Source organism: Pyrgilauda ruficollis, unplaced genomic scaffold (genome assembly GCF_017590135.1).
Source record: "Pyrgilauda ruficollis isolate IOZ18807 unplaced genomic scaffold, ASM1759013v1 scaffold7, whole genome shotgun sequence".
NCBI classification, from domain to species: domain Eukaryota; kingdom Metazoa; phylum Chordata; class Aves; order Passeriformes; family Passeridae; genus Pyrgilauda; species Pyrgilauda ruficollis.
Genome location: NW_024528821.1, coordinates 4,794,478 through 4,819,068, shown reverse-complemented (window position 1 = coordinate 4,819,068; position 24,591 = coordinate 4,794,478). Strand labels below are relative to the sequence as shown.

The window sequence follows — 24,591 nt, the reverse complement described above, 5'->3', positions numbered from 1 at the left end:
AGGTCACAGGGAAGCTGCTGACCTCCCTGACATTCCCAACTGCTGTAGCTGTGGGGCCTGGCAGCGGGGTGACAGCCACCATGCCAGCACTGGGGGTGAGCCACATGCCAGTGGGCTCCAGAGCTGCCCTTAGAGATGCCTTGGCTCCCCAGCAGAACAGCACACCAAGCTCACAGGAAAAAGTCCAGCTACCATAAAGAAGTCAACTGAAAACATGGAAACATCATGAAAACCCCAAAATTGCCCCATGCTTTAAGGTAATTTATTTGTTCTTGTCCTCATAGCAGAAAGTGGGATATTTTTAAAACAGGCAGAAGTTCTGTTTCCTAAAATACTGACAAGTTGTGTCCAAAAGCCCTTTCAGCAGTGGTTCCTCTCCCTGGGGGTCTGGGAGTGTGACACTGTGACCCTGCTGTGCTGGCAGCCAGCCCTGTGTGCCTGCCATGGTGTCAGGGCTGTGCCTGTGCTCCCAGGACGAGCCAGTGGCAGCCACAGACCTCAGTGGGGTCACACTGACTCGAGTGCCCTGACAGAGGGACATCAGCCAACGCTGGGGTTTGCTCCTTACCCGAAACTGCTTCTGCCTCCCTCTGCCAGCGGTGGGCAGGTGCCAAGGGGAGGGCAAACAGGGCCTGCCTGGCATGCCCCGTGTCCCATCCCATAGGAGCAGGGTGGGCACAGTGGCACGGTGTGGTAGCATGGTGTGGTGGCCACCAGGAGAGCCTGTGGGGCCAAGGCACTGAAGGGAGCTGGGGTGTGCTGTTATAGGTGCCTCCTTCAGCCAGGTCTCAGAAGCTCTCGGAGGTCTATAACACACCCGAGATAGCTCAGCTACCTTTGGAGGCATAAAAATCAGCAGGATGGCTTCTGTTGCAGTGTTGGAAACAAAAAGGTTTAATAAAAGGCAAAATAACAAACAGAAAAAGTGAGGCAGGTGCAAGAGTTTCTTGCTCCTGGTAAAACACCTCACAAAAGCGATTAGTTTCTTTGTTCACTTCTTTTTCTAGTAAATTGCCCAGGCAGGACTTTTTGGCTTTTGTCCAATTAGCTACCCTTAAGTTTGAGGTGAAGTCCCCTAGGCCTATGAGGTGGCTTTTCACCTAATCGAGGAGAGAAACTTCTGTGCTTCTTTCCTTTTTAAGGGGACAAAGGATAGTTTTGTCACTCCATCAAGAGGGGGCACATTCCTACAGTGTGCAGGAGACAGAGTGAGGAAGGATGGAGATCGTGGGGACTTGTCTCTCTGAGCCTTCATGGGCATGGCCCATTTTATACAGGATTTCAAGAATCTTCAGAAGTTCTGCCTTGCGGGAGCTCTTAGAGCTACTGGCAGAGACTGTTAAAGCACTTCTTACACTTCTGAAAACACAGAAAATGGAAAACATTATGGCCTTTAGTGGTTCAAAGCGTCTCCTGATTGTTTAAGCCAATCACAGGATTTTTTGGAGGCCCGACCTGATTTACAGCCATGTGTAGGGGCCAAGAAACCTGCTAAGGGCTGCCAGGAACCCGCCCAGCTCAGGGAGCTGCTCCCAGCTTGGAGCATCCAGATGGGTAATGGTGCAGTGGGATGGGTCAGGGAGAACTACAGAGCTGAAAACTACAGCTCTGATCCTCCAAGGAATCCCACGTGGGTGGATTCCGGCGCCTTCATGGGTCTCTGTGTAGCACATAAATTTCAGATGTCAGTGCTCCACTAAGTATATTTCAATTCTAAATTTATCACACAGATGTGTCTGCTGCAGAGTCATTGGCCTCTTCAAATCTTCCTCTGCGAAGAACTCACTGAGGCTCGGGCTCAAGCTTTGGAACTGCTTGTTTTGTTATCTTCCCTCTATAAAATCCTGAAAGGTTTTACTTGTGCTGGAAAATAATTTTCTCACTCATATTAAATCCAAATGTTTTCTGTAAGAAAGCAAGCCAGGCACCTGTGGGTTGGGAGACAAGGATTGTTGGGGCAGCGCCTCAATGCTTGTTCCAGTTCACGATCCCTTCATACAAGGCCTAGTGAGGAAAGGAAACAGTTTAGTTCCCCAAACGCCGCTGTTTTGAATGCATCCAGCCCTGGAAAAGTTACAGCCCCACAAGGAAACTTTTGAGAGAAACAAGAAGCCAGAAAAAACAAGCAGGAAACCCTCCAGCTGCTGCTCCTGGTGCATTGTGTCCGTGCCCGTCCCGGGAGTGCTCCGGCTGCTTGGGCCCGGAGCCAGGGCACGGCACAGGCCTCTCGGAGCTGGCAAACCTGGCCCGTGCTGCACCAAGAGCCCGCGGGCGGGGGCCGGGCCCACACAAAATAATTGCAGGAGGATCCCGAAAACACAGACCAGCCCTGAGCAGGGTGTGGGTGGGAATGCTCCCCTTCTCCAGCTCGGGACCCTCGTGGCTGTGGAGGCAGCGTGGCTGTCCCTGGGCCCCCAGGAACACCCTCTGGAGCGGTCACCTCCACCAGGCTTCTCCAGAAATCCGGGCTCCAAAGCTGGCTGCGAGATTCCTGTGTCAGAGAGAGAAGCTGTTCTCTCCTGGGAGAGGGCTTGCTGTTAAAGAAAAGCAAGAGGCCTGAAAAGCAAACACTGGTGCACAATGACAGAGTGAAAAGAGGGGGGGGGAAACAGATGTGAGGAGGGGAAAAGAGTGCTGGATGGATGGAAAGAAGCCATTGGTGGTCACAGGAAAACCGGAGTCTCAGTGACCCACGGCACAGGTTGCTGTCCCGGCACTGCAGCAGTGCAGGAATATTCAGCCTTGACAGCGCAGCTTCTCCAGTCAGAAAAATGCAGAAAACCAGCTTTGGGTTCTGCAAACCCAGAGTGGGGCTATGGCAGAGCCAGGGCACCCAATCTCATGGACACAGCCCTGTGTGGCCTCCCTGTGGCACAGGGCTGGGCCCCCACAGCAGGGCCTGCCTGCAGAGGGGGTGGCAGTGGGGGCAGCGCTTGGGCCCGGGGGGAAGAGGAACAGAACACACCGAGATGGTTGTTTCACTTCATGGAAACTTTATAAACACTTGCAGTAACCTAAGCTTGTACACATCACAATGGCTCCAGGGCTGATGCTGGGGGCTGCCGTGCTGCACAGGGTGATCCCACATTCCCAGCTATCCGTCCTGGGCCACTGGCAGCAGGGACTGTGCTCACAGCAGCAGGGATTGGGCCCCACAACAGCAGGGACTGTGCCTCATGGCAGCAGGAATTGCACCCCACAGCCCCCTGGCAGCACAACCAGCATCCCCACCGCTCTAACTGCTGGTCCCCAGTGTTCAGCTGCACCCACAGGTGCAGAAAAAATCAGCACAGACATACAAGTGACAAAGAACTTTAAAAGGACATAATGAAATCGTCTGCAAGAAGCTGCCTCTCCCCACTGCTCACACTGTCAGACTGAAACCCAACCACCCTTGGATTCTCCCTACCCATGGAGCCCAGCTCTGTCCTGGGGGTCTGTGCTGGGCAGTGGGCACAAGCAGGAGGAGGATGTGACAAGCCACTGCTCCCACAGAATGTCACCTCCAGAGACACGTGCATTGGCACAACCCACGGAGTTCCCAAACTGACAGGCTCGAGGGGTCCCCGAACAAGAAAAACAGTTGGTAAATGCTGGCTTTTGTGTGGGAGCCACAGGCCCAACACCCCAACAGGGCCATGGGGTGATGTGCTGCAGGCAGGTGGCCACACTGCCAGGCTGGTCAGAGCAGCTCACTCCAGCTCAGCTCCATCCTACCTGCTCAGAGATCCCTGATCAGAACCACTGTGCGCTGTCCTTGAGTGAGGGGCTGCAGCAGGAGGGGCCCAGCACGGCCCCAGGTGCTGCCATGCTTGCGCCACAGCCTCAACTGCCACAGCACAGGGCTGGTTTGGTTTTAAAGCCACTTACATCTGCCAGGCCTAAAGGAGGGAGCAGCTGGGGCACTGCTGAAGCCAAGGGAGTGAGAGCACCATGGACATGACACACGTGAGCTGTGTGCCATTCAGCAATAAGAGACACGAGGTCACACAGAGGCAAAGTGCCAGGAGGTGGGAAGGACCTGTGCCGGGCAGGGCACCATGCTGGAGGGAATGGAGCATCTGGCAAGCAGCTGTGGGAATGTTTGGCCACTGGTTTGCAAATGCTCTCAGCACCTAAAGAAAACCATTCAAAAGGAGGGAGCCATCTTTGGGCGGGTGGAGGAAGCGAGGAAGCAGCTCTCTGCTGTGCACAGGCCTGGAGCTGGGCCCTGGTGGCAGCTGGAGCAAGACAAGCCTCTACTGCTACAGAGGACCTGGCCAGGGCCACCTCCCAGGCCAATGGGCATCATCCACAGGGCCATGGCTGAGGGACAGGCTGGGCATCTTGTACTGGAAATGAATAAACAAGCAAACAAGTAACTGGGCAGTTCTGAAAAAAAACAAAACAACAATGGGTTTGACCCACAAATGGTGAGTTTCAGATCCTCAGCACCTCTGTGCTGGCCACCACAATCACCCAGGATGGAGACTTCTTGGTGGGCCTGTGAGAAGTGGATCTGGTGGGAGTGTGGCTCATGGAAGAGGAGGCAGTGGAGGAAGAGGAGGAGCACCTGCCGCCCCCTTGCCCCAGCTGCACCCTTGGAGGCTGCTGACCCAAGGCTGCTGCCTGAGAGCTGATCCCAGGCAAGGCTGTGGCCATGGCTCAGGCCAAGCCTGTCTGTCAGTGTAGTGTCCCAGGCCAGGGATGTCCAAGAGGAGATGAGGAGACATCCCACAGAGCTGAGCACAGTGATTCCCCCATCCCTGCTCAGTGTCACCATGGGCAGCATTAGCAGGCACAGCTGTCCCACACACTGACACTCTCCAAGTGAGGGACACAAGCACAAAGGAAGGGGCTTCTCAAGACAAGCAGGGCAAGAGAGGACTGCAGCTGTTTTGCCCTTGTATCCAAACACAGGGACTCAGCCCCTGTGCTGTCCAAATATCCTTTTCAAGGCGTTTCCCAAAAGTGAGCAGGTGAACAGGGGCTCCACTGTCCCTTCCACAGGCGGTCCGTGTTCCCCAGCCCTGCCCATGCTGCCATCACCTGCATGGCACACATGAGAGGAGAGGGAGGAGAGGTGGGAGGGCAGGGAACAGTTCAACACAGATGTGTGGGCAGGACCTGCTCTCCATCGTGGTCTCCCTCTCCTAATTTCTTGAGCCATTTGTGGCTCGGAAATCATCGTCCGGTAAGATAGCTGCTCTCCAGGGCACTGGGGCTGGCAAGGCTCAGCTCTGACTCCTGGGTCACAAGCATAGAAAGTCTCCTGGGTCCAGCTGGGCTGAAGTGTGTTTACAAAGCCTGGAAGAAGAAAACAAGCTCCATGATCTGTGCAGAAGTGCAAATCCACCAGTAATGGCAGAACCACTGGAATCCCACAACCCCATAAATGCTGATTTGTCTTACATGTCTGCTTTCAGTTTATTATTTGATTTGTTGTCATAAACACATACCTTTAGCCTCAGCTCTCATCACTTGGGATCCTGCCTTGTGGTGATGAAGAACTGCATAAAAGGAAGTAGAAGAATAGAGAAAAAATGAGTGCAAGAAGCAAGCTCCAACTCAGCTCCACAAGCTCCTCGAGGCTGGGTAATGGGCAGGGAGGGGTCTGTTTTGCAACACAAACGCTTTCTCTCTCAGTACTGGTAGCAGCAGTTCTCAGACTTACACACAAACCTGCTCTCTCTTGGGCAGAGACTGGCAGCTTTTCAAAGCAGGAAGCTGAGGCTTATTTGGGCAAATACTATCACAAATGGCACCTGCTGCCACTCAGAACTGAGGGCTTTGCCCATGCTGTGTCCTCATGACCCCCAGCTCCCTGTCTGCACACCCCCTACGCTGGACCAGCCATGCTCTCTCAGCAGCTGCTGGGACCTAACCAGCCCTCATCACCTCACCCATGACCTGATCTTCCCAAAAAGCCTGAGCACAATGGGCACTACGCCATGCAGACCCACACACACGGTAACAGGGATCCACAGGGATGTTTCTCACTTGGCAGATTTACCTTATCAAGTTTGTACTGGACTCACATTTTACGCTTTGTGCTCTTTGTTTTGTTTCAGCATTTTAGCTGAGCCCCATCTGCTGTTCGTGAGTACAAAACAAGGCAGGCCTGGGGCTGGGGCTGTCTGTGCTGGCTCTGTCTCAAAGGGGGCACCCTGTACTGCAGGGCTGCTGCTCTCCACATGCCATCTTCCTGTGCCAGTCTTACCTGCCTGTTCTTCGGGACGCCGTCTCAAAGAACTTGGTCCTAGAGGCCACCCTGCAAAGAAAACAGGAGAAGTCTCTCTTCTGATTCGACCTGGCAATTTGCTAATGAGATCTGCTCTGTGCCAGGGGAATGAGCTGCAGCATTGGCAGAACTGCAGAGATCACCTTCAATTGACAGTTCTTGTGCCAAGGCACAGCCGGGCTCCTTCTGTGCTCGCTCCACCCTCACACCACCTGCCAGCACTTTGGCTGGGCTGCTTACAGAGCCATGGAATCATGGAATCATTTAGGCTGGGAAAGATCTCCAAGATCATGGAGTCTAACCTTTGACCAAACACCACCACACCAACTAAAACATAGCACCAAGTGCCACATCCAGACATTATTTCCGTGCTCTTGCCTATAGTCCTGTGTGCATCCATGCCCTTTATGGTCTTTCCTTTAGTGTTTATGTGCTCCCACCCATGCTCAACAAAGAGAAGTTAAATTATCCCAGAGAAGGAATTAAGGCAGTTCTGGCACAGAGCTGACCCTCATGGCACCTTTTGTTTTCTTTAGGTTAATTCCCACTAAAGCCAGCAGGGTTTCTGACTCTTAAATCTGAAAGAAATCTGAGGATGAGATCAAGCTGAACTCCATCCAGTTTCCTTAAGAAGATCCAAACTGGATCTTGTCCTGCTCCAGAAAGTGTCTCATTTGAGAGGTTTGCTGGGGACAGGCAGGGAGAGGCTCAGATCCACCGACCCAGGAACATCAGGGAAGGGGACGGGGCAAGGCTCAGCCCTGGGGCTGTGCTTGAGCAGCTCCAAAGGTTCGTGTTTGCCTTTGCTGTGGCCCCACTCCCCTCCCTGGTCGTGCCCTCTTCTCAGCTTTCCAAGTGACATTCAAACCTGCACTTGCACCGGTGCCAAGGGGACATCCACAGGCCCCAGCCACTGAGCCCCCACGTGTCCCTACCAGCACCAAGCACCCTCCACAGGCTGCTGGCTTACACAGATGAGGGCATCTCCTCTGCTGTCCCTGCTATCAGATCTGGCCTCTGCTCCAGCTTTGGAGGGATGGGAGTCCGGCATGGTGGATCCGGAGGTCTCACAGGGGGACGTGTTATCACAGGCTTATCACCATGGGAACGTGGCTTAGGGACACCGTCACAGTCACCTGCAGGGATGGAGATAACAAACACTGAGCAGGAAGCTCTGGCAGAGGCCGGATATTTATGAAGAGGCACTGAACAGGTCCATGGATTTAGTTCTGTCCCTCTGCTTCAACACTCTCTCACTGACAGTGGCCAATAGCCAGAATAGAGGGACAGAGTCCAGGAAAAGGAAGCTCCCACACTACCTGTCCCAGAAAAGCTTTCCTGGCACTGGTAACAGGGGCTGGAGCTGGACCTGCAAGGACAAACTCAGTGTAGTTTCTGACAGTGAAGGTGATATTTCCTGGGAATAACAAGTGTTCTTAACCAAACCCCGTGCAATGCTGCTCTGTGAATGGGAGAGGAACAGCACAACTGGTGATTCCTGCAGCTGAGCTTTCATCCTGGACAGTGACACTCACAACCTGTCCACTCCTCAGCTATTTCTTCCCCAACATCCAGCCAACCTTACTATTCACTTAACCCTTCAAAGTCTTTAGGAGTCAAGTCAACAAGGAATGAGTGTCAGACTTTACCCATGCCCACACCGTAGGCTGTTCTGGTCTCCCAGCCACTCCTGCTGAACTACATCGAGAGGACCACCAGTACATCGAGGGGAGAGGCCACCACCTGGCCCAGGGAGGGCTGACTCGGGCACCTCAGTCTTCTCCTGCCTGGCTCTGGCCAGGCCCCGGCGCACACTCACCCTCTCTGCCACAGATGCCCGGCCGGGGCGCCGGTCTCCTGGCCTGCAGCGTGCCTGTCCTCAGGGCAGGGCTGGTCACCACCCCGTTGGCCGCCCTGCCAGCTGGCTTTGCCCCTCCATCCTGCAGCCTGTTCCCCAGCTTCCCCAGCTCGGGCTCCGCGCGCGCCTGGGGCCGGCTCTCGGCGGGGGGACGCCCCGGCTCGTCCCCCCCTGGCCGGGGCGCGGGCAGGCGGCTGCGGTGCAGGGGCTTGGGGGCCTCCACGCCGCCACCGTTGGGGGTCTGGCTGAGCATCTCTGCTGTGGAGACAAGAGGGCAGAGAGCCGTGGGGTTAGGTGTGTACTGCGCTTGATGTGCCTCCAAAAACCACTCATCCCACCCCTGTTGCTGTGCTGCAGAGCCAGGAGCAAGCAGGAGCTCTGCTGTGAACCCTGCAGCCTCAGGGTGGTCCAAGGTGAACAAATGTTTCTGCTCTCAGGTTGAGGAAGCATTGAAATGCAAGGCCAGACCCAACTCCATTAGCAGTCTGGGAGTTTTAAAGAGCAATGTGAATCAGTCATGTCCTGCCAGTGTCACAAAGTGCACTTTATACCTAAACATCATTAGAGCTCTGAAAACTAATGGAGAAAGAGACTTTCCATCTCTTTGGTGACTGGAATCAGGGCACAGCCTGCAGTGACAACTAGAGCAAATCAGGTGGAGAAACACGATTTAAAGGTGATGTGCCCTTTGCTGTTAATCCAGCTGACTGTAAGGAAATGCTGAAGCTGTTATGATAATGTCAGAGTAAAACTTGGTCTAGAAAATACCTTCACTGTGTCCTGAAAAAGATCTTTGGAATTCTTGCTCTGGATGTGGAACTGCTAGCAGCCGAGCCAGCTTGAGACCTCCTTGGGCCTCCTGCAGCACAGCCCTCCCTGGCTACCAACCCCCAACACTCCATGCAGTTTTTTTGCCTCTGATGCCACAAAACCTCTCCTCTGGGCCTCTCCTGTGCCAAGAACCAGCCTTAGTTTAGCTAATGGAGAATGCAGCAGGTAGCAGAAAAACCCAAATCCCACAAAGTCTGACTTGTGACACAATGCAAACAATGTATGAGTGTTTTTTGCTTTCCTTTCTCTCTGAGCAGCCCTCACTGCCTGCCATGTCCAGGACCTGGAAAGTGCAGCCCTGCTGCTGTTACCTCCATTTCTCCTGGAAAGGTGTTACAGGAAGCAGGAGGGGTGAGAAGCAGGTAAGGCATCAGGGAACAGCCAGACTGACCTCCACTCTCCTCCACTGAGGCACTGAAGAAGACAGGTCTTTCCCTCAGGGGACGCTTGGAGATGGTGATGGGCTTGTGCCGCCGGGCAGCCACCCTGGGTGGGGGCACTGGGGGGGCTGTGGTGTCTTCTGGGGGGCCAGAGTAGATCTGTAAAGGGAGAGACATTCAGGTGACCCAACACAAAGGGGCTGCTGCCTCACCTCCTGCTGCAGGTGCCCCCACTGAGCACAGAGGGTGATGGTGGCCACCAGTGACATTGTCCCCACCACTGATACTGTCCCTGCAGCTCAGCAGGAGATCACAAACAAGGACAACTTGTAGAAGCAGATGAGGGTGACTTTGGAGCTGACAGCTCCTGACCAATGTCACAGAGATATACAGTCCCCGAATCACCCACACCAACTCTTGGTTTACAATGACACATTTGGCACCAGGAAATTACCTGGGATGAAATACTGGCATAAAAGCAATGCTACTGAGAAGTTTTATCTCCTTTTCTCACTGGTCATGTGGCACCTATTGAGCTGAGGTTTTAATTGAGAGGTTCTCATTTATGTCAGGGCTTTTTTTAAGAGCAGAAAAAGCAATACAACTGAAGAGCTGAAACACCCCATCAAGGCCCAAAGCAGCTGCTCCTGTGTTCTTCCCAGGGATGTTAATTGAAGTTTTGTCAGACTTTAAAGCCTGACTTACTATGGAGAGGTGGCCTGAGCTGCTGAACTCAGAGGCTGCACTGCCTGTCCCAGGAGATGTGGAGCTGGACCCTTCCTGGCTCCAGCCCAGAGGAGGAGAGCTGTGCCAGCCCCAGTGGCATGCTGGGTCACCACACCCTTGGGCCACACTTCAATATGGAAAAACAGCCTAATTGCATCACCCAGAAAAATCTTAACATGAAGAAGTGTAACATTCTGCTTTGATTAAGTGCCTCATTTTGGTAATTCAAACCAAAAATATATTCCTTCTTATCCTGGCCAAACAGCAGGGCTAGGAGACCAAGATGGGTGATGGGAGAGGAAAACATGTCCCTGGTTTAAATTCCTTGGTCCCAAGTGTGTGCCTGAGGAGGGCGGGCAGCGGCAGACAGCTCCCCACACCTGACCCACACTGGGTCAGGCTGCCCTGCCCCAGCCTGGGCTGGCTTTGGATAAATCCATGTGCCAGAACCAGGCTTTGCTCCCAACAGCCTGGCCCAATCTGCACGAGGAGAGGAGAAACAACACAGAATCACAGAAAAGTTCAGGCTGGAAGGGCCCACAGTGGGTCATCTGACCCATCCTCCCTGCTCAAGCAGGGTTTTCCTAAGGTGCAAATGGCACAGGATTGAGTCCAGACAGTTCTGGAATATCTCCAGTGAGGGAAGATTACACACCCACTCTGGGAAAAAAACCCTACACTCAAGAGTTTGGTGACACAGGGTGGGTGCTGGCTCACTGCCTGCTGGGCTCTGCCCTGGGCAGGGGCAAGACATGTTCCCTGCTCTAAAACACAAGGTCTGGAGTACTGGAGTACTCTCTTGCTGTGACATAGCAGCACATGAATTAAAAGAACTCATATATTATTAAATCAGCAAAGGATTGCCTGTAGGGGGGAATTTTTTTGGAAATATCAACCTTCATCCCTCTATCCTGAGCAGAATCCAATCCTGCTTTTAAAAGAAACATTAAGCTCCCCATGGACACTTATACAGGTACCAAAGAATACTGCTTTCAACACCTGAAACCCAAGCTAAACCAACCACAAATGACTGTGTTTAAGAGGTGGGTGCAGGCTCTGATTTACTTCTTATTGAAAATCAAGTTAAATAACATAAATGTACAAATATATTGACAGACCCTCACCTTAAGGAGGTTTGTACAGGGAAGAAGGTGTTTCCAGAACAATCAACCTATTTAATTTAACCACAGCATTGAAACATGAGCTGTGGAAACAGCAATTATCCACAAACACTTCATGAATAGTTACTCTGTCTTCAGAGTCTTCAGATTGCACCATATAACCCACATCCCCTCTTCCTCCAAGTCTCATCTGAGCTGTTTGCTCATGTGTGAACTGAAGACTCTGTCAGCTCCAATGCTGAACTTATAAACTCAATCCAATAAATGTGACTAACTTAACATTACTGCTGCAGAAATTAAAAGCAAGCAAAAGGACATTAAATTAAATTAATTAAAGCTGTCATGCCAGCTCTCAGAGGTGGCAGGGTGTGTTAATTCAGACTGAGCTGCAGGCTGTAAGGAGGGGAGCACAGAGCCTCATCTCTGGAGCAAGTGTGTGAGATCCCAGACAAAAAACAGTCCCTGTTTTTGTGTGGGAACTTATTACAAGTGAGACTTACAAAAGAGAATAGAGACCTACAAAAGAGACCTACATGGACACCTACAAAAGAATTGGCTGGTGTTTCCATGAGCTTCTGCTCTGGGTACTCAGAAGCCTGTCTGAGCTCTTCCACCCCGTTTCAATCCTTGGCATCACAGCCGACTCTCACCCCTCATCTGGTCCCACAACCCCATGTGGTCCCCACCTGGTTGCTCTGGCTCCACATCCCTGTTGCAAGAACCTTGCTGTTCCTTTGGCTGCCTCTTCCCTTTCCAAAGGGAGGTTTGCCCCTGCCCATGTGCTGCCCTGTATACTGGGAGCTGCCGCCAGCCCCCTCACAGCAAACAGATCCCTGAATGAACGGCTCCACGAGAGAGGTTTGGACACTCTGTACTCTGCTGTGAAAAGCTGGAGGACCAAACTCACTCCTTGGAACCCAGGGCTGTTACCAGGGCAGTAATCTGCTCCCTGCTCAGGATCTGCTGCTCTGGATGCAAAGGCTGCTCCAGCTTTCAATATTAACACCCAGCTCTTGTCATCCCCCAGCCACCCGACACCCCTGAGCTGGTGTCGGGTATCTGAGAGCAAGTGTGAGCACAGACACAGTGGAACATTCTGCTCTCCAAAGGCAGAACTCCACATGACAAAGCTGCTGTCTGCATGTGCATCTTCAGCACCACCCCAGCAACCAGACCCTGGCCGGGCACATGGACGATGCTCAGGCTGAAATATGAATACTCAGCACAGATCCATGGAAGGCAGATGAGACAGGATGCTCTCCAGGGCTCTCAGTCCTGTGAGAACATGGCCCAGGGACATGGGCATCAGCCTCAGCTCCTCTGAAAGCTCCACCCCAGGCAGCAGCTCCCTCAGACTCCCCCTCAGTCCAGGGTGTACCTCCCTCAGATTCCCCATTCCATCTCCACACCATCCCTTTGTCTGTATCTGAACACAGCCACAGCTGAATTACTTTCATCAACCATTCAACACTTGTCTGCTCTAGGCTTTTTCCACTGATTTAACAGTTGTGCGGTGTCTCATCTTGGACTGTGCCCATTAAAACCAACTCTCCTCTGGCCTAGCTCCTGTCTAGCAATGGAAAGAGTGAAGCCCTGTAATGTGCAGTCATACAATAGGGTTTTTTTCAATAAAGCTTTGCCTTGTTTAAAAAGGCAAAAATGCCCAGACTTGCTCTACCTCTGGGACCAGATAACAGCAACACTGAGGAACACACACCTGCTACTCTTTGCTTCCTCCTGAAGCCTTTCAGAGCAGAGTGTTATATAAAGCCAGCCCAAGGAGACTCCAGAAGGAGCCGGAGCGCTGCCGCGTTGCCACAGCAACAGTCTGCAGGAGCAGGCTGGAGCAGCCGGAGCTGCTCCGGGCTGCCCCGTACCTTCCCAAAGTGCTCTATCAGGATCTCGACCACGATGTTTTGGAACTTGATGTTCATCATGGCTGCCACGGTGTCCTCCTGTGCTCGCATGAGGGTGGGCCCGAAGATCACCCCCATGTTGGACGGTGACATCAGATTCTCCCGGCTGTGCTCACAGACGCTGCAGAGGGCAGGGGGAGGAGGAACAGAGTTTGGTTTGGTTTGTTTTTTTCCAAACAGATCTTATTCCAAGAAAAAAAAAAAAAAAAGAAAAAGAAAAAAGAAAAAAGAAACCACAAAAAAAACCCCCAAGAAACAGAAAAAAAAAAAACCACAAAAAAAACCCCAAGAAAGAAAAGCCAGGATACACTAAGAATCAGTAATTCAGTTTTCTTCATTGTGTTTCAGAATTTGTTTTCCAGCAGTGACAAACATGGCTCTAGCTCTGACACACACATTTGGCTCGGACAGATGCTGGAGAGAGCAATGTGCTGACAGCATCTTTATTTGATCTCTTCTCACTCCCAGCTCCTCCTTAACTCTGAAATCAAAAGTTATCTGCACAACATATGCACAAAAGGAATAATTTAAATCCTATATCCTTTTTCTCTAGAACCAACTTCTGGCTTTAATTTTCTTTCCTTCTGAAGGAAGAGAACTGAATTTAGGGAGCACACTATGGTGGTTTCCAATAAATTTCTGAGGGGTGACAATTTACAGCCCCTGCTCTCAGAGAGTATTTTCATTTTTAAATAATTTCCTGTTCTGTGCTTATCTGAAAGGGGATAGAAGGAACCACCAGAAAGAGAAGCATCACTCCATGCAGAGGGCAGCAAGAATAGTCAACCCCTTTGTGCAATCCACATGGAAATTCCCAAGGGGACTACAGTGGGTGAAATTTTGCAAACCCAGACTCCCAAAAAGGCTTTTCTGCTGATTCCATTATTCCCCTTTCTTTGGTTTTAGATGAAAACATCTGCTTACTTGACAAGGTGCTGGATGAGGAGCTCTAACATCTCCCTGTTCTTGTCAGGCAGTTTATAGACCAGTGCATGAATGGCTCCCAGCCTGTAATCCAGGTTCTCAGACTCTGGAAAGCAGCAACACAAAGAAGAATCTGTACCAAACACTTTCAAACTAAATACACCAGAAAAATATAAAGCCAAAGGAAACCTGTGGAAGCTGTTCCCTGTGCAGCATGGGAGCAAAAGGGAGCAGAGGGAAGTGAGATTTCAAAGCAACAGGATGAACACAGTGAGAAACAATATGAAGTGGAAAAAGGAAGAAATGGAGCTTGAAAGGGAGCCCAAGGACATACTCCAAAAGAGGCTGGGCATGGGCAGGTCCTCCCCTTTGCATCCTTGTTCCACACACCTGGCAGCACACAGGGAGTCTATGAGCCCAGAGAGCTCTGACACTGAACAACACCTAAAAATATCCTGCAGGGAAAAAAACCTGAGTCCTTGACCCAAAGAGGTCACCCTTAGAAGAATAAATAATCAGGAAACAATAAAATACTCTGTGTGAAAAGAATAGTGTGGGGTCTGGTGGCTGGGAAGCTCAATGGTGCAAGTTTCTGAGGGAGGGCAGAAAAGGGGTAAATGTCCTGCCCACACCCAGCCATCATGGGTTTAACCAGCTCTGAAACTAATAAATCCTGGGCTTGGTCACCTTCAGCAAGAGGTGGAACATTTCCCTTTCCAAGAAAAATGGGTGTTAATCATTCTCCAGAGGGACACATGAAGAAAAAGTGGGCACCCTCCCAGTCTCCCTGTGACTTTTGGAGGCACAGTGGGATGAGGGATGCTCTAATGCCACACATTTCCAAATGCGAGTCCCATGCTGAGGGTGATGACCAGCTCCTTGCATCCCTGTCTCCCTCACGGGGCACTGGCTCACAGCTGTCCCAGCTTATCTGCAGTGGCCACAACGAGGTGACAGCCACGGAGCAGCTTCTTGGCTGACCTCTGTTAGTCCAAACTGTGACTCAATCCCAACAGCTACAGCAGAGAAATGCCTTCCATGGACTGTTTTCAACATCCCAGGACAAATTTCACAACCTAAAGGGAACACCTACTTATCTGGGGGGCAACAGCACATCCCATTCCCCCACAGGTTTTAAAATAAATGTATCAATACTAGAGGGAAACAATTCTTGTAGCAGACTTGTGCTGCTTTCAAGTGAGTGACATCCTCTGGTTCTCCAGACCCCCCGAGACCACAGACCCTGTCTGAGGGAAGGGCACTGCAGGAGAAAAGGAGGGAAGGCACAGAAAAGCACTTGGAGAAGAGAGCCACTGCTCTCTCTACAGGTGAAGCAAGGAACACCACAGAGCTGGGCTGGTAGAGCTCTGCCAAGGGATTTTGATGGACCCTGGCTGGGGAGAGCAAGGCCAGGGACATCAGTGGGAAGCTGTGGGACTTACTGGCAGCCAGGACCAGCTCTTTGTGCAGCTTGTACGTCATGACGGGTTCAGACAGGTTCCTGCAACAACCAGAAAGAAAACTCAGCTCTGCAGGGCAATTCTGACCCACTTGTGACCCATCTTGGACCAATGGGCAAACTGGCTCATCCCTCAGTGCCACCAAGTCCCAGTGGCATTTCCCTCTGCAGTCAATATCAGTGAAAGAGTCCTCCCCATGGGACTGAGGGATACTGCAACACCCATATTTATCATTCTTCTTCCCAAAGCCTTTGTCACTTTGCCCTTCTCAACAGCCAGATGTGAATATCTGGCTGCTCATTTCACTGTTCATCTGGGTCAGCCCCAGACCCCTTGGCCTCCTTGGGGCAGGTGTGACCTGCAGTGCTACCTGAGATAGAACTTCAGTGAGCTGGTAATGGTCTTGATGTCCCAATCCCCACTCTGGAGATCCACATCCCCAGGGCATTTTGGATCTGGAAGGAGAATGAAAACAATAAAGAATAAAGTTCATTTAGAATAAAGTTCATTTAGAGGTTGCTAATAAACATTCTGCTTGGGATGGGGGATTCCCCTCGAGACACACGAAGCCATAGCAGCACACAAAGAGAGCTCCTAATCCCCATGGCTGGGCAAAGTAGAAAAACAGCACCAGTGTCAGGGTTTTGGAGAGGCTGGGAGTGGTGCTAATGAGGACAAAGAGGGAAGCACAAGGTAAAATTTAAGCAGTTCTGAGAAGTCACTGAGAGCATATTCTCTACAGTTCATTTTTTCACAAGGTTGGCTGAAACAATGGATTTCAACAGGTCCAAGACAAGCTTTCTGACATCCAAAGTAATCTGAATGCCAGCTCAAATCTCTCACTTGCAGCTACTCCCCTGAAGGCTGTTCTGGAAGCATTCCCTCTTGCTGCACGGAGAGGAGGGAGCTCAGGGGAGGCCCAGCAGTGTGGAAGGACAATTTGCTCCTGCCTACCCCCCCTGACAAACCACATCATGTCTGTGGCGCCACTAAGTGAAGGATGTAGTTGTAGGATGGGGGGAAGCTGGACTACAGAAATAAACAGCAGGATTTATTTTTGAAAACAAATAGGACTAGAGACTAAAAAAAAAAAATTATCTCCTTTGATTGGTTAAAGATGAAATCCTGCTGCAGCAGTTATTTCTGTGGTGTTGGACTTTCCATTATGCTTTCATATATAGTGGGGTGGCAAGTGGTTACCCAGACCCATGCAGATAAACAAAACAAAAAGCCACTCACTGGTGGGACTCAGAGGAGAAAACCACAGAGCTGCTCACAGGGAGGGTGAGAATCAAGCAGCAATAGAACCTGAGGCTCAGCAATGAGTCATAGGCCAGCAGAGCTGGGCAGATGCCCAAAGTCATGGCTCTGTGAGAACTGGGCATAGCCAGACACCAGTACAAACCAAGATTTTAATAAACAACATCTAGAGTAGAAGCAATAGGAAGCAGCCAAAGCCTTTGAGTGCTGCATTAATATCAGATGTCTGAGCTGGCGTGAGCCCGAGGCACGCAGGCAGAGAGGTGAACGCAATCCCTGCCCTGTGCTCCAGCCCCAGGCAGGGCTGGGGAGAAAGGTTTGGCCTTGGTAGGTGGGGATCAAGCCCAGAGGTTCCCCGAGAGGCTCACAGGTGACCACGAGGTGAGGGTATGATGGCCTCAGCCAGGGCCCAGCCCAGAAGGGCCTGTCCTGGCACAAAGCAGTGCTGCTGAGCCCCTCAACCTGCCAGGACTGTAAACACTTCCCCAGCTGCCAAGCTTGTATGACAAATCCAGCCACAGGCAGGCTCACAGCAGTAAGGCATCCACTGACTTCTTAATATACATTGGGTCCTTATGGTACACTCGACACAGCGAGGTGTTCCCATCCTTCCAGAGAAAAACCTTACACAGGGCTGGAGGGCTGCCTGCAAAGGCCACCCTCCCATTCCAGCTCATTGGGTTATTCCAGGAAAGAAGGGGAAGGTGAGCCTCAGAGGTGTCACAGGGACCAAAACCCATGCTGGACATTTCTCACTGTGGAACCCGATCCTCTCTGTCCCTCACAAATAATTCAAGAACACGACAGTGTAATTGCACAGAATAATCAATTCTTACCAAAAAAGGCATTCAGTAACTTCTGCACCTGGATATTGCTGCCAACAGTCCGGTACACGCCCTCCGTGGTGATTCCTAAGAGGACAAAGCCAGGAGCGTTAGCCGAGGTTGCACGCTGGTGGTTCACAAGCCCCATCTAGTGGAAATGTTCTCCTGCTGCTGGGCTCTGTCCCACGCCCAGGCTCTGTTCCATATCCTGGGTTTTGTCCCACACCCCGGGTTCTGTCCCACTCCCTGGGTTCCGTCCCACACCCCGGGTTCTGTCCCATATCCCAAACCCTGTCCCACTCCCCGGGCTCTGTCCCATATCCCTCCACTCACCCCTGCAGCCAAGGCCACCACATTTAGAATAAAGTTCATTTAGAGGTTGCTAATAAACATTCTGCTTGGGATGGGGGATTCCCCTCGAGACACACGAAGCCATAGCAGCACACAAAGAGAGCTCCTAATCCCCATGGCTGGGCAAAGTAGAAAAACAGCACCAGTGTCAGGGTTTTGGAGAGGCTGGGAGTGGTGCTAATGAGGACAAAGAGGGAAGCACAAGGTAAAATTTAAGCAGTTCTGAGAAGTCACTGAGAGCATATTCTCTACAGTTCATTTTTTCACAAGGTTGGCTGAAACAATGGATTTCAACAGGTCCAAGACAAGCTTTCTGACATCCAAAGTAATCTGAATGCCAGCTCAAATCTCTCACTTGCAGCTACTCCCCTGAAGGCTGTTCTGGAAGCATTCCCTCTTGCTGCACGGAGAGGAGGGAGCTCAGGGGAGGCCCAGCAGTGTGGAAGGACAATTTGCTCCTGCCTACCCCCCCTGACAAACCACATCATGTCTGTGGCGCCACTAAGTGAAGGATGTAGTTGTAGGATGGGGGGAAGCTGGACTACAGAAATAAACAGCAGGATTTATTTTTGAAAAAAAATAGGACTAGAGACTAAAAAAAAAAAAATTATCTCCTTTGATTGGTTAAAGATGAAATCCTGCTGCAGCAGTTATTTCTGTGGTGTTGGACTTTCCATTATGCTTTCATATATAGTGGGGTGGCAAGTGGTTACCCAGACCCATGCAGATAAACAAAACAAAAAGCCACTCACTGGTGGGACTCAGAGGAGAAAACCACAGAGCTGCTCACAGGGAGGGTGAGAATCAAGCAGCAATAGAACCTGAGGCTCAGCAATGAGTCATAGGCCAGCAGAGCTGGGCAGATGCCCAAAGTCATGGCTCTGTGAGAACTGGGCATAGCCAGACACCAGTACAAACCAAGATTTTAATAAACAACATCTAGAGTAGAAGCAATAGGAAGCAGCCAAAACCTTTGAGTGCTGCATTAATATCAGATGTCTGAGCTGGCGTGAGCCCGAGGCACGCAGGCAGAGAGGTGAACGCAATCCCTGCCCTGTGCTCCAGCCCCAGGCAGGGCTGGGGAGAAAGGTTTGGCCTTGGTAGGTGGGGATCAAGCCCAGAGGTTCCCCGAGAGGCTCACAGGTGACCACGAGGTGAGGGTATGATGGCCTCAGCCAGGGCCCAGCCCAGAAGGGCCTGTCCTGGCACAAAGCAGTGCTGCTGAGCCCCTCAACCTGCCAGGACTGTAAACACTTCCCCAGCTGCCAAGCTTGTATGACAAATCCAGCCACAGGCAGGCTCACAGCAGTAAGGCATCCACTGACTTCTTAATATACATTGGGTCCTTATGGTACACTCGACACAGCGAGGTGTTCCCATCCTTCCAGAGAAAAACCTTACACAGGGCTGGAGGGCTGCCTGCAAAGGCCACCCTCCCATTCCAGCTCATTGGGTTATTCCAGGAAAGAAGGGGAAGGTGAGCCTCAGAGGTGTCACAGGGACCAAAACCCATGCTGGACATTTCTCACTGTGGAACCCGATCCTCTCTGTCCCTCACAAATAATTCAAGAACACGACAGTGTAATTGCACAGAATAATCAATTCTTACCAAAAAAGGCATTCAGTAACTTCTGCACCTGGATATTGCTGCCAACAGTCCGGTACACGCCCTCCGTGGTGATTCCTAAGAGGACAAAGCCAGGAGCGTTAGCCGAGGTTGCACGCTGGTGGTTCACAAGCCCCATCTAGTGGAAATGTTCTCCTGCTGCTGGGCTCTGTCCCACGCCCCGGGTTCTGTTCCATATCCTGGGTTCTGTCCCACTCCCCGGGTTCTGTCCCATATCCCAAACCCTGTCCCACTCCCCGGGCTCTGCAAGTAAGGGCTCCACTCACCCCTGCAGCCAAGGCCACCAGCACCACTGTGGTCACCATGTCACAGCCAGGTGAGCACAGCCAGGCTGTCGGACACACCAGCCCACACACCCCACTTCTGTGGGGTGCTGCTTTATCATGGATTTGCTCAAACCCCCACAGAACACAAAGACATTGAAGTAGAATCTGAAAACACTGGCCAGCGCTGGGACAGGCAGAATCACTCTCTCTTCTAGCTCTGCCAGCAAGGTCTTTGTGCCCCCACTGCTCTGCACTCCAGTGGGCCTTGGCTGCCACAGCCCCAGCAGCCCCAGCCCCAAATCTGGAGATGAATCCAGACCCCCATCCCACACTGGTGATGTTCACTGGTGCTGGATGGTATGTGACAGCCCAGAGGATGAGCTGCCACCCTTCCATCTGTTTCTACTGCTTCACAGACTGAGACTGAAGCAGCCTGTAGCCACCCCTGCTACCAGAGCTGTTCTCCTGCCCAACACTGGGTGTGCTTAGGGCCAAAACTGAGAAAACCACGAGTGAAAACAGCATAAAGGTGGAAATTCAACCCCAACTGTCTTGGTACAACATTCCGAACCAGGTGGGATTTCTGCTCCTGAAGAACATGCATTTAACTGAAGAACAGACATTCCTCATCTAAAAGCTGAAAAAGTGGCTAACCCTGTACTGCAGGAGCCACAGTGTCACTCGAGGCCATGGGAAGCACGGCCAGGCTGGGTGAGCTCCTCACCTTTGGTCTCCACTGCATTGATGCACTTCCGAACAAACTTGAAGCCCACCTCGTTCAGCTCCACTGTTTTGGACAAGGAAGCTGTGTTAGCTGCCTGAGCACTCCTGGAGACCCCTGGGACCCCCCAGACCCACCCCAGCCCCAGCCCCAGCCCCAGCACCACAGTGCCCCAGCACACAGAGTGTTCACACCTGCACCCACATCCCCTCAGGAAACACCAGCGTTCTGGACATCCTGACAAGGCATTATTAGCTCCACATGTTCTCCCATTTTCCCTCAAATTCATCTTGAGTTGCAGCACTGTTCCCTACCCCCTCCCTGTCTTTAATAATAAGGTATTTAATAGTAATAATAGTGTAAATTATTTGGATTGTGTCCGATGAAGACTTAAATAATAATTTCCAGAGCAAAATCTCTAGTTAAAGCTATTCCTCATCATGGGACTGTGTAATTTCTTCTTATCTACATCACTAGGATTAAAAAGTAAAACCAATCCGGCTCGATGTGCTGAGGAAAACTGAGCACAGGGCTTCCTCCACTGAGCTGGGGAATCTTATGGGATCCCTGCATTTTCAGCAGGTTGTTTATACTGATTCTGTCTGCTCTGAGCAACAGCAACATCAAGCTCAGAGGTCTCTTAGCTCTGCCCCAGGAATAAGCACAGACCCACCTGGTGCTTGGTACTGAGGGCTATATCACTGGAATTCTTACCAGCTTTAATCTATGACAAATAGAGAATGTTTACTCAGTGGAACCCTAATTTACATTCCTCCCAGCGTGTGATGTGAACATGGCCACACAGCAGGTTTGTGCTCATGCTTCTGGGAATGCTCCCCCCGTGCTCCTTACAGCCAGCTAGTTACACAACAGTGCTGATGAAGTGAGCTCTGGGACAGAATGCAGGTTTCAGAGCTAACAGAGCCCCAGAGGGGTTCCAGGGCTCTGCAAGTGTCTCAGTGCTCCAGGGCTCTGCAGGGTACAGCCCACTGCTGAGAGGGGGGACACAGGACACGGTGGTGGGTGAGAGATCCAGTGAACTCAATGCCACCTCTATTGCCCTATTATAAACTTTGTTAAGGGACACATCCTCAGAATCTCTTCCTGAGGTTTGGAGGTGCAAACTGAACCTTACATCCCACTACTCCTGGCTAAATAAAAACTGCTCACTGCAGTTCTGTGCAACTCGTTCTCATCTGGGCTCAGTGCCAGGCACTGTGGTGCAAGAACAGAAGTGACACTGCTGTCATGGAGCAGGGATAGTGCTACTCAGCAGGATTTCAGGATGAGTGTATCTGCAAGGAAAATCCTGCCTGGCCTCGAGGCTGTGAGAGCCCAAAGAACAGCAACAGAAGTGACTCACTTTCTTCCTGCTTCGTGATGGGACTGTGATAAATCTGAAAAAAGGGCAGGAATGGGGGAGGGAGAAGCAAAAACATCATCAACGTGATTTGGTATTTATTAATAAAAGAAAATGCAACATCCCATAAATCACCCCCACATTACCCAAAGGCAATCACAGCCAAAAAGACAATGTCCCATAGAAATTTCATTTTATATTTAGGCAAGAACCCATTATTTGCACAATTAAGGAGTTTCTGCTGCCTCCCTGTATTTCAGTGGGGCACCTATTGCAAGGGAAATTCTCTGTTCTGTAGGCGAACCACAGGGCTCTGAGCTCTGCTCAGACTGAATGAAGGGGACACCAGTAAGCCCAGAAAGGTGGGAGAACATGAGCGCAGAGTAGGCAGTGACACCTTTGAAAAGGTGGCTAAGAGCAGGGACAGACCAAGCATCATCTCCAGCAGGCAGTGAGGAGCAGGAGCGAACCAGCCCCGGAAAGGCCGGGATCTGGCACAGCAGGGAACATCCCGAGATTTCGGGGGGAACTCAAAACCATCAGTGGGAGCTGAGGGAACGGCAGGGAGCCCATGGTGATCGTGCAGCACTGATCCCGAGCAGCACCGGCCGGCAGAGGACACTGCTCGGCAGCGCATTCCAGCTGGGAACAGCTCCAGGAACACTCACCGGCTCCTTCCCGTCCATGGCCTCCATCCACAGCCTTCGGTTGGCTTCTGACAGTGCCTGCAGCGTGATGGTCCCGGACCTGTGCGGAATTCCCCCAGCGACAGGCAGGGAAAGGAAGAAAAGTTGTTTTTAATAGACAGCAAAGAGAGATTTGCTGCAGGCCCGTGGGGTTTGGGGCTGCCAGACACGAAGCCTCTCACCTTTCATTAGTTTCAATGTCAAAACAAAACCTTTTGTCTATGGAGTCAGTCTTTCTCCTTACGCAGGATTTCAGGGTCAGGTCCAAGGTGCCCTAGGAGAGAATATAAGAGCCAAGGTGAGATGACAGAAACATGGGAGAGTTTAGGCTCCTCAGGCCCCTCAGCCCAGCCCAGCACTAGCCATGGCACCTGTCCTGACATTCCGATGGCATTGGTACCAGGAGCACAGGTGGGCCTCCCACCATCATCACAGGCAGACATCAGAGTTCCAGGCTTGCTCTCAGCCAGAGAATGTTCTGGACTCAACAGCACTATCCCACACAGCAGCACTCTGCCCCTACACTGCTGGAACACTGCTCCAAACAAGCCAGAGAGGCACTCTCTGTCTCTGAGGCCAGGACCACGCTCACCTGTGCTCTGACACAGCTGGGTTCTAATTTTTATCAGGGCTGGTCATCAGTACCAGTTACCCACAGCAGCAATGAACCAAATGGCTTTACACAAACACTGTGTGACAAAGGGAGGTACATTTCCTCACCCCAGACAGAGCAGGCATGCTCTTGAGAAGCTCAGCTCTAGCCCTGGGTGTTTGTGTCCCTGCAAAGTCACTCCACAGCAAAGTCAATTCATAATTTGATTGTGGGTTTGTGGCCAGCCGTGACCTGATGGTGCAAGCTACCAGACTGCCAGTGTTTTGGAAAGGCATTAAGTTTTCTGAGCCCCTACCTGCAGTAATGGGCCTTACTAGACATGCTTACAGCATAAATTACAACAAATCTCTCCATACAATAGTTTGGATATTTCTTTGCCCAGCTCTCTGCCAAGGGGTTGCAAAACATCTATTTTATTTTCCTGCTGCAGTGTGCAGAGCCCTGCCAAAAGCAGAGCATGAGCTCACACACTGGAGCACACAGGCCTGGCTGGGAAGGCCCCGGGGACCCGCTCCATGGCAGAGGAGGGCGGGGGACTCAGCTGGAGGCACTGGCTCAGCTCCATCCTCCCACCCCTCCCCTGTCACGAGGAGGGACTGAGGGAACTCCCAGGCTCTGGTAAACCAAAGCACTCTGTGAAAGAAGTAGTTACCCAAATTGCTGCCTTGGTGCAGTTTGGAGCTGCACTGTTAAACCTCTCCTCTCCCCACACTGTCCCAGTCCCACAGAACCAGTGCTGAGAGCAGAAATCAAACCACAAACCAGTGCTGTGAGCACACAGAGAGGAAATGCTGCATTTGGAAGCAGTATCTCCTCTAGTAACTTGAGTCATTCAGGCACTTCAGTGGCTGCCACAGTTCTTGTGGCTTCCAGCCCCTGTGCAAGGGGAAGGATCAACATCAGCTGGTCCAGAGAAGCACAAGTTTCACCCCAGACTGAACTCATGGGCCAGCACTGTCTGGTATCTCTCATGTCACACGACTCACTCTGCTGCCAAACCCTGCAGGGCCTGGGCTCCCAGGGACACAGTGGAGTGAGACCTCTCCTCATGGGGCTGCCTCTTCCAGGTGATACCAAACTGCCCTGTGCAGGCAGAGAGGGGACAGAGCCCTCTCTGCTCTGTGGCACCTCAGGGTCAGCTGTCACGGGAAGGGAGGCCATACATGGGTGGGCCCAGTGGTTGGGCCAATGTTTGCAGACATCCAACTCACCTGCTTAGCTCCAGGCTTCTGGTCTATGGGTGTCATCCGTAAGGTTTTGGCCTCTTTTTCATACTGGCAGTAATACTTCACCCAGGAGATGCCCAGTGCCCCTGCAGAACACAGGAGAGGCTGGAATCAGGGACAGGGCTGTAGCTGGGCATGGTCAGTGCTGCCCACATGTCCTCCCTTCTCTGGGGATGGACACTGACAGCCCTGGGGGACATCTCCCTTGCAGGTGTCTCCAT

At 51.7% G+C, this 24,591-nt stretch overlaps 1 protein-coding gene across 2 annotated transcripts in view; it reads right to left on the bottom strand.

Moving 5' to 3' along the window:
* Positions 1–2,976: 2,976 nt before the first annotated feature.
* OPHN1 (oligophrenin 1) overlaps positions 2,977–24,591 on the bottom strand; it is a 53,009-nt gene continuing 31,394 nt past the window's right edge. Inside the window, exons 9-24 of one of the 2 annotated variants that reach the window (XM_041485267.1) lie at positions 24,356–24,456; positions 22,714–22,805; positions 22,514–22,592; positions 21,849–21,882; positions 20,489–20,551; positions 19,481–19,555; positions 15,807–15,891; positions 15,419–15,477; positions 13,977–14,082; positions 13,014–13,173; positions 9,301–9,448; positions 8,040–8,336; positions 7,191–7,356; positions 6,200–6,250; positions 5,439–5,489; positions 2,977–5,286 (exon numbers count right to left, since the gene is read on the bottom strand). In XM_041485267.1, coding sequence (XP_041341201.1) covers positions 5,447–5,489; positions 6,200–6,250; positions 7,191–7,356; positions 8,040–8,336; positions 9,301–9,448; positions 13,014–13,173; positions 13,977–14,082; positions 15,419–15,477; positions 15,807–15,891; positions 19,481–19,555; positions 20,489–20,551; positions 21,849–21,882; positions 22,514–22,592; positions 22,714–22,805; positions 24,356–24,456 — 1,559 coding nt within the window. In that variant the 3' untranslated portion in view covers positions 2,977–5,286; positions 5,439–5,446. The remainder of the gene's footprint in view (positions 5,287–5,438; positions 5,490–6,199; positions 6,251–7,190; positions 7,357–8,039; positions 8,337–9,300; positions 9,449–13,013; positions 13,174–13,976; positions 14,083–15,418; positions 15,478–15,806; positions 15,892–19,480; positions 19,556–20,488; positions 20,552–21,848; positions 21,883–22,513; positions 22,593–22,713; positions 22,806–24,355; positions 24,457–24,591) is intronic. The other variant, XM_041485268.1, reaches the window with a different exon arrangement.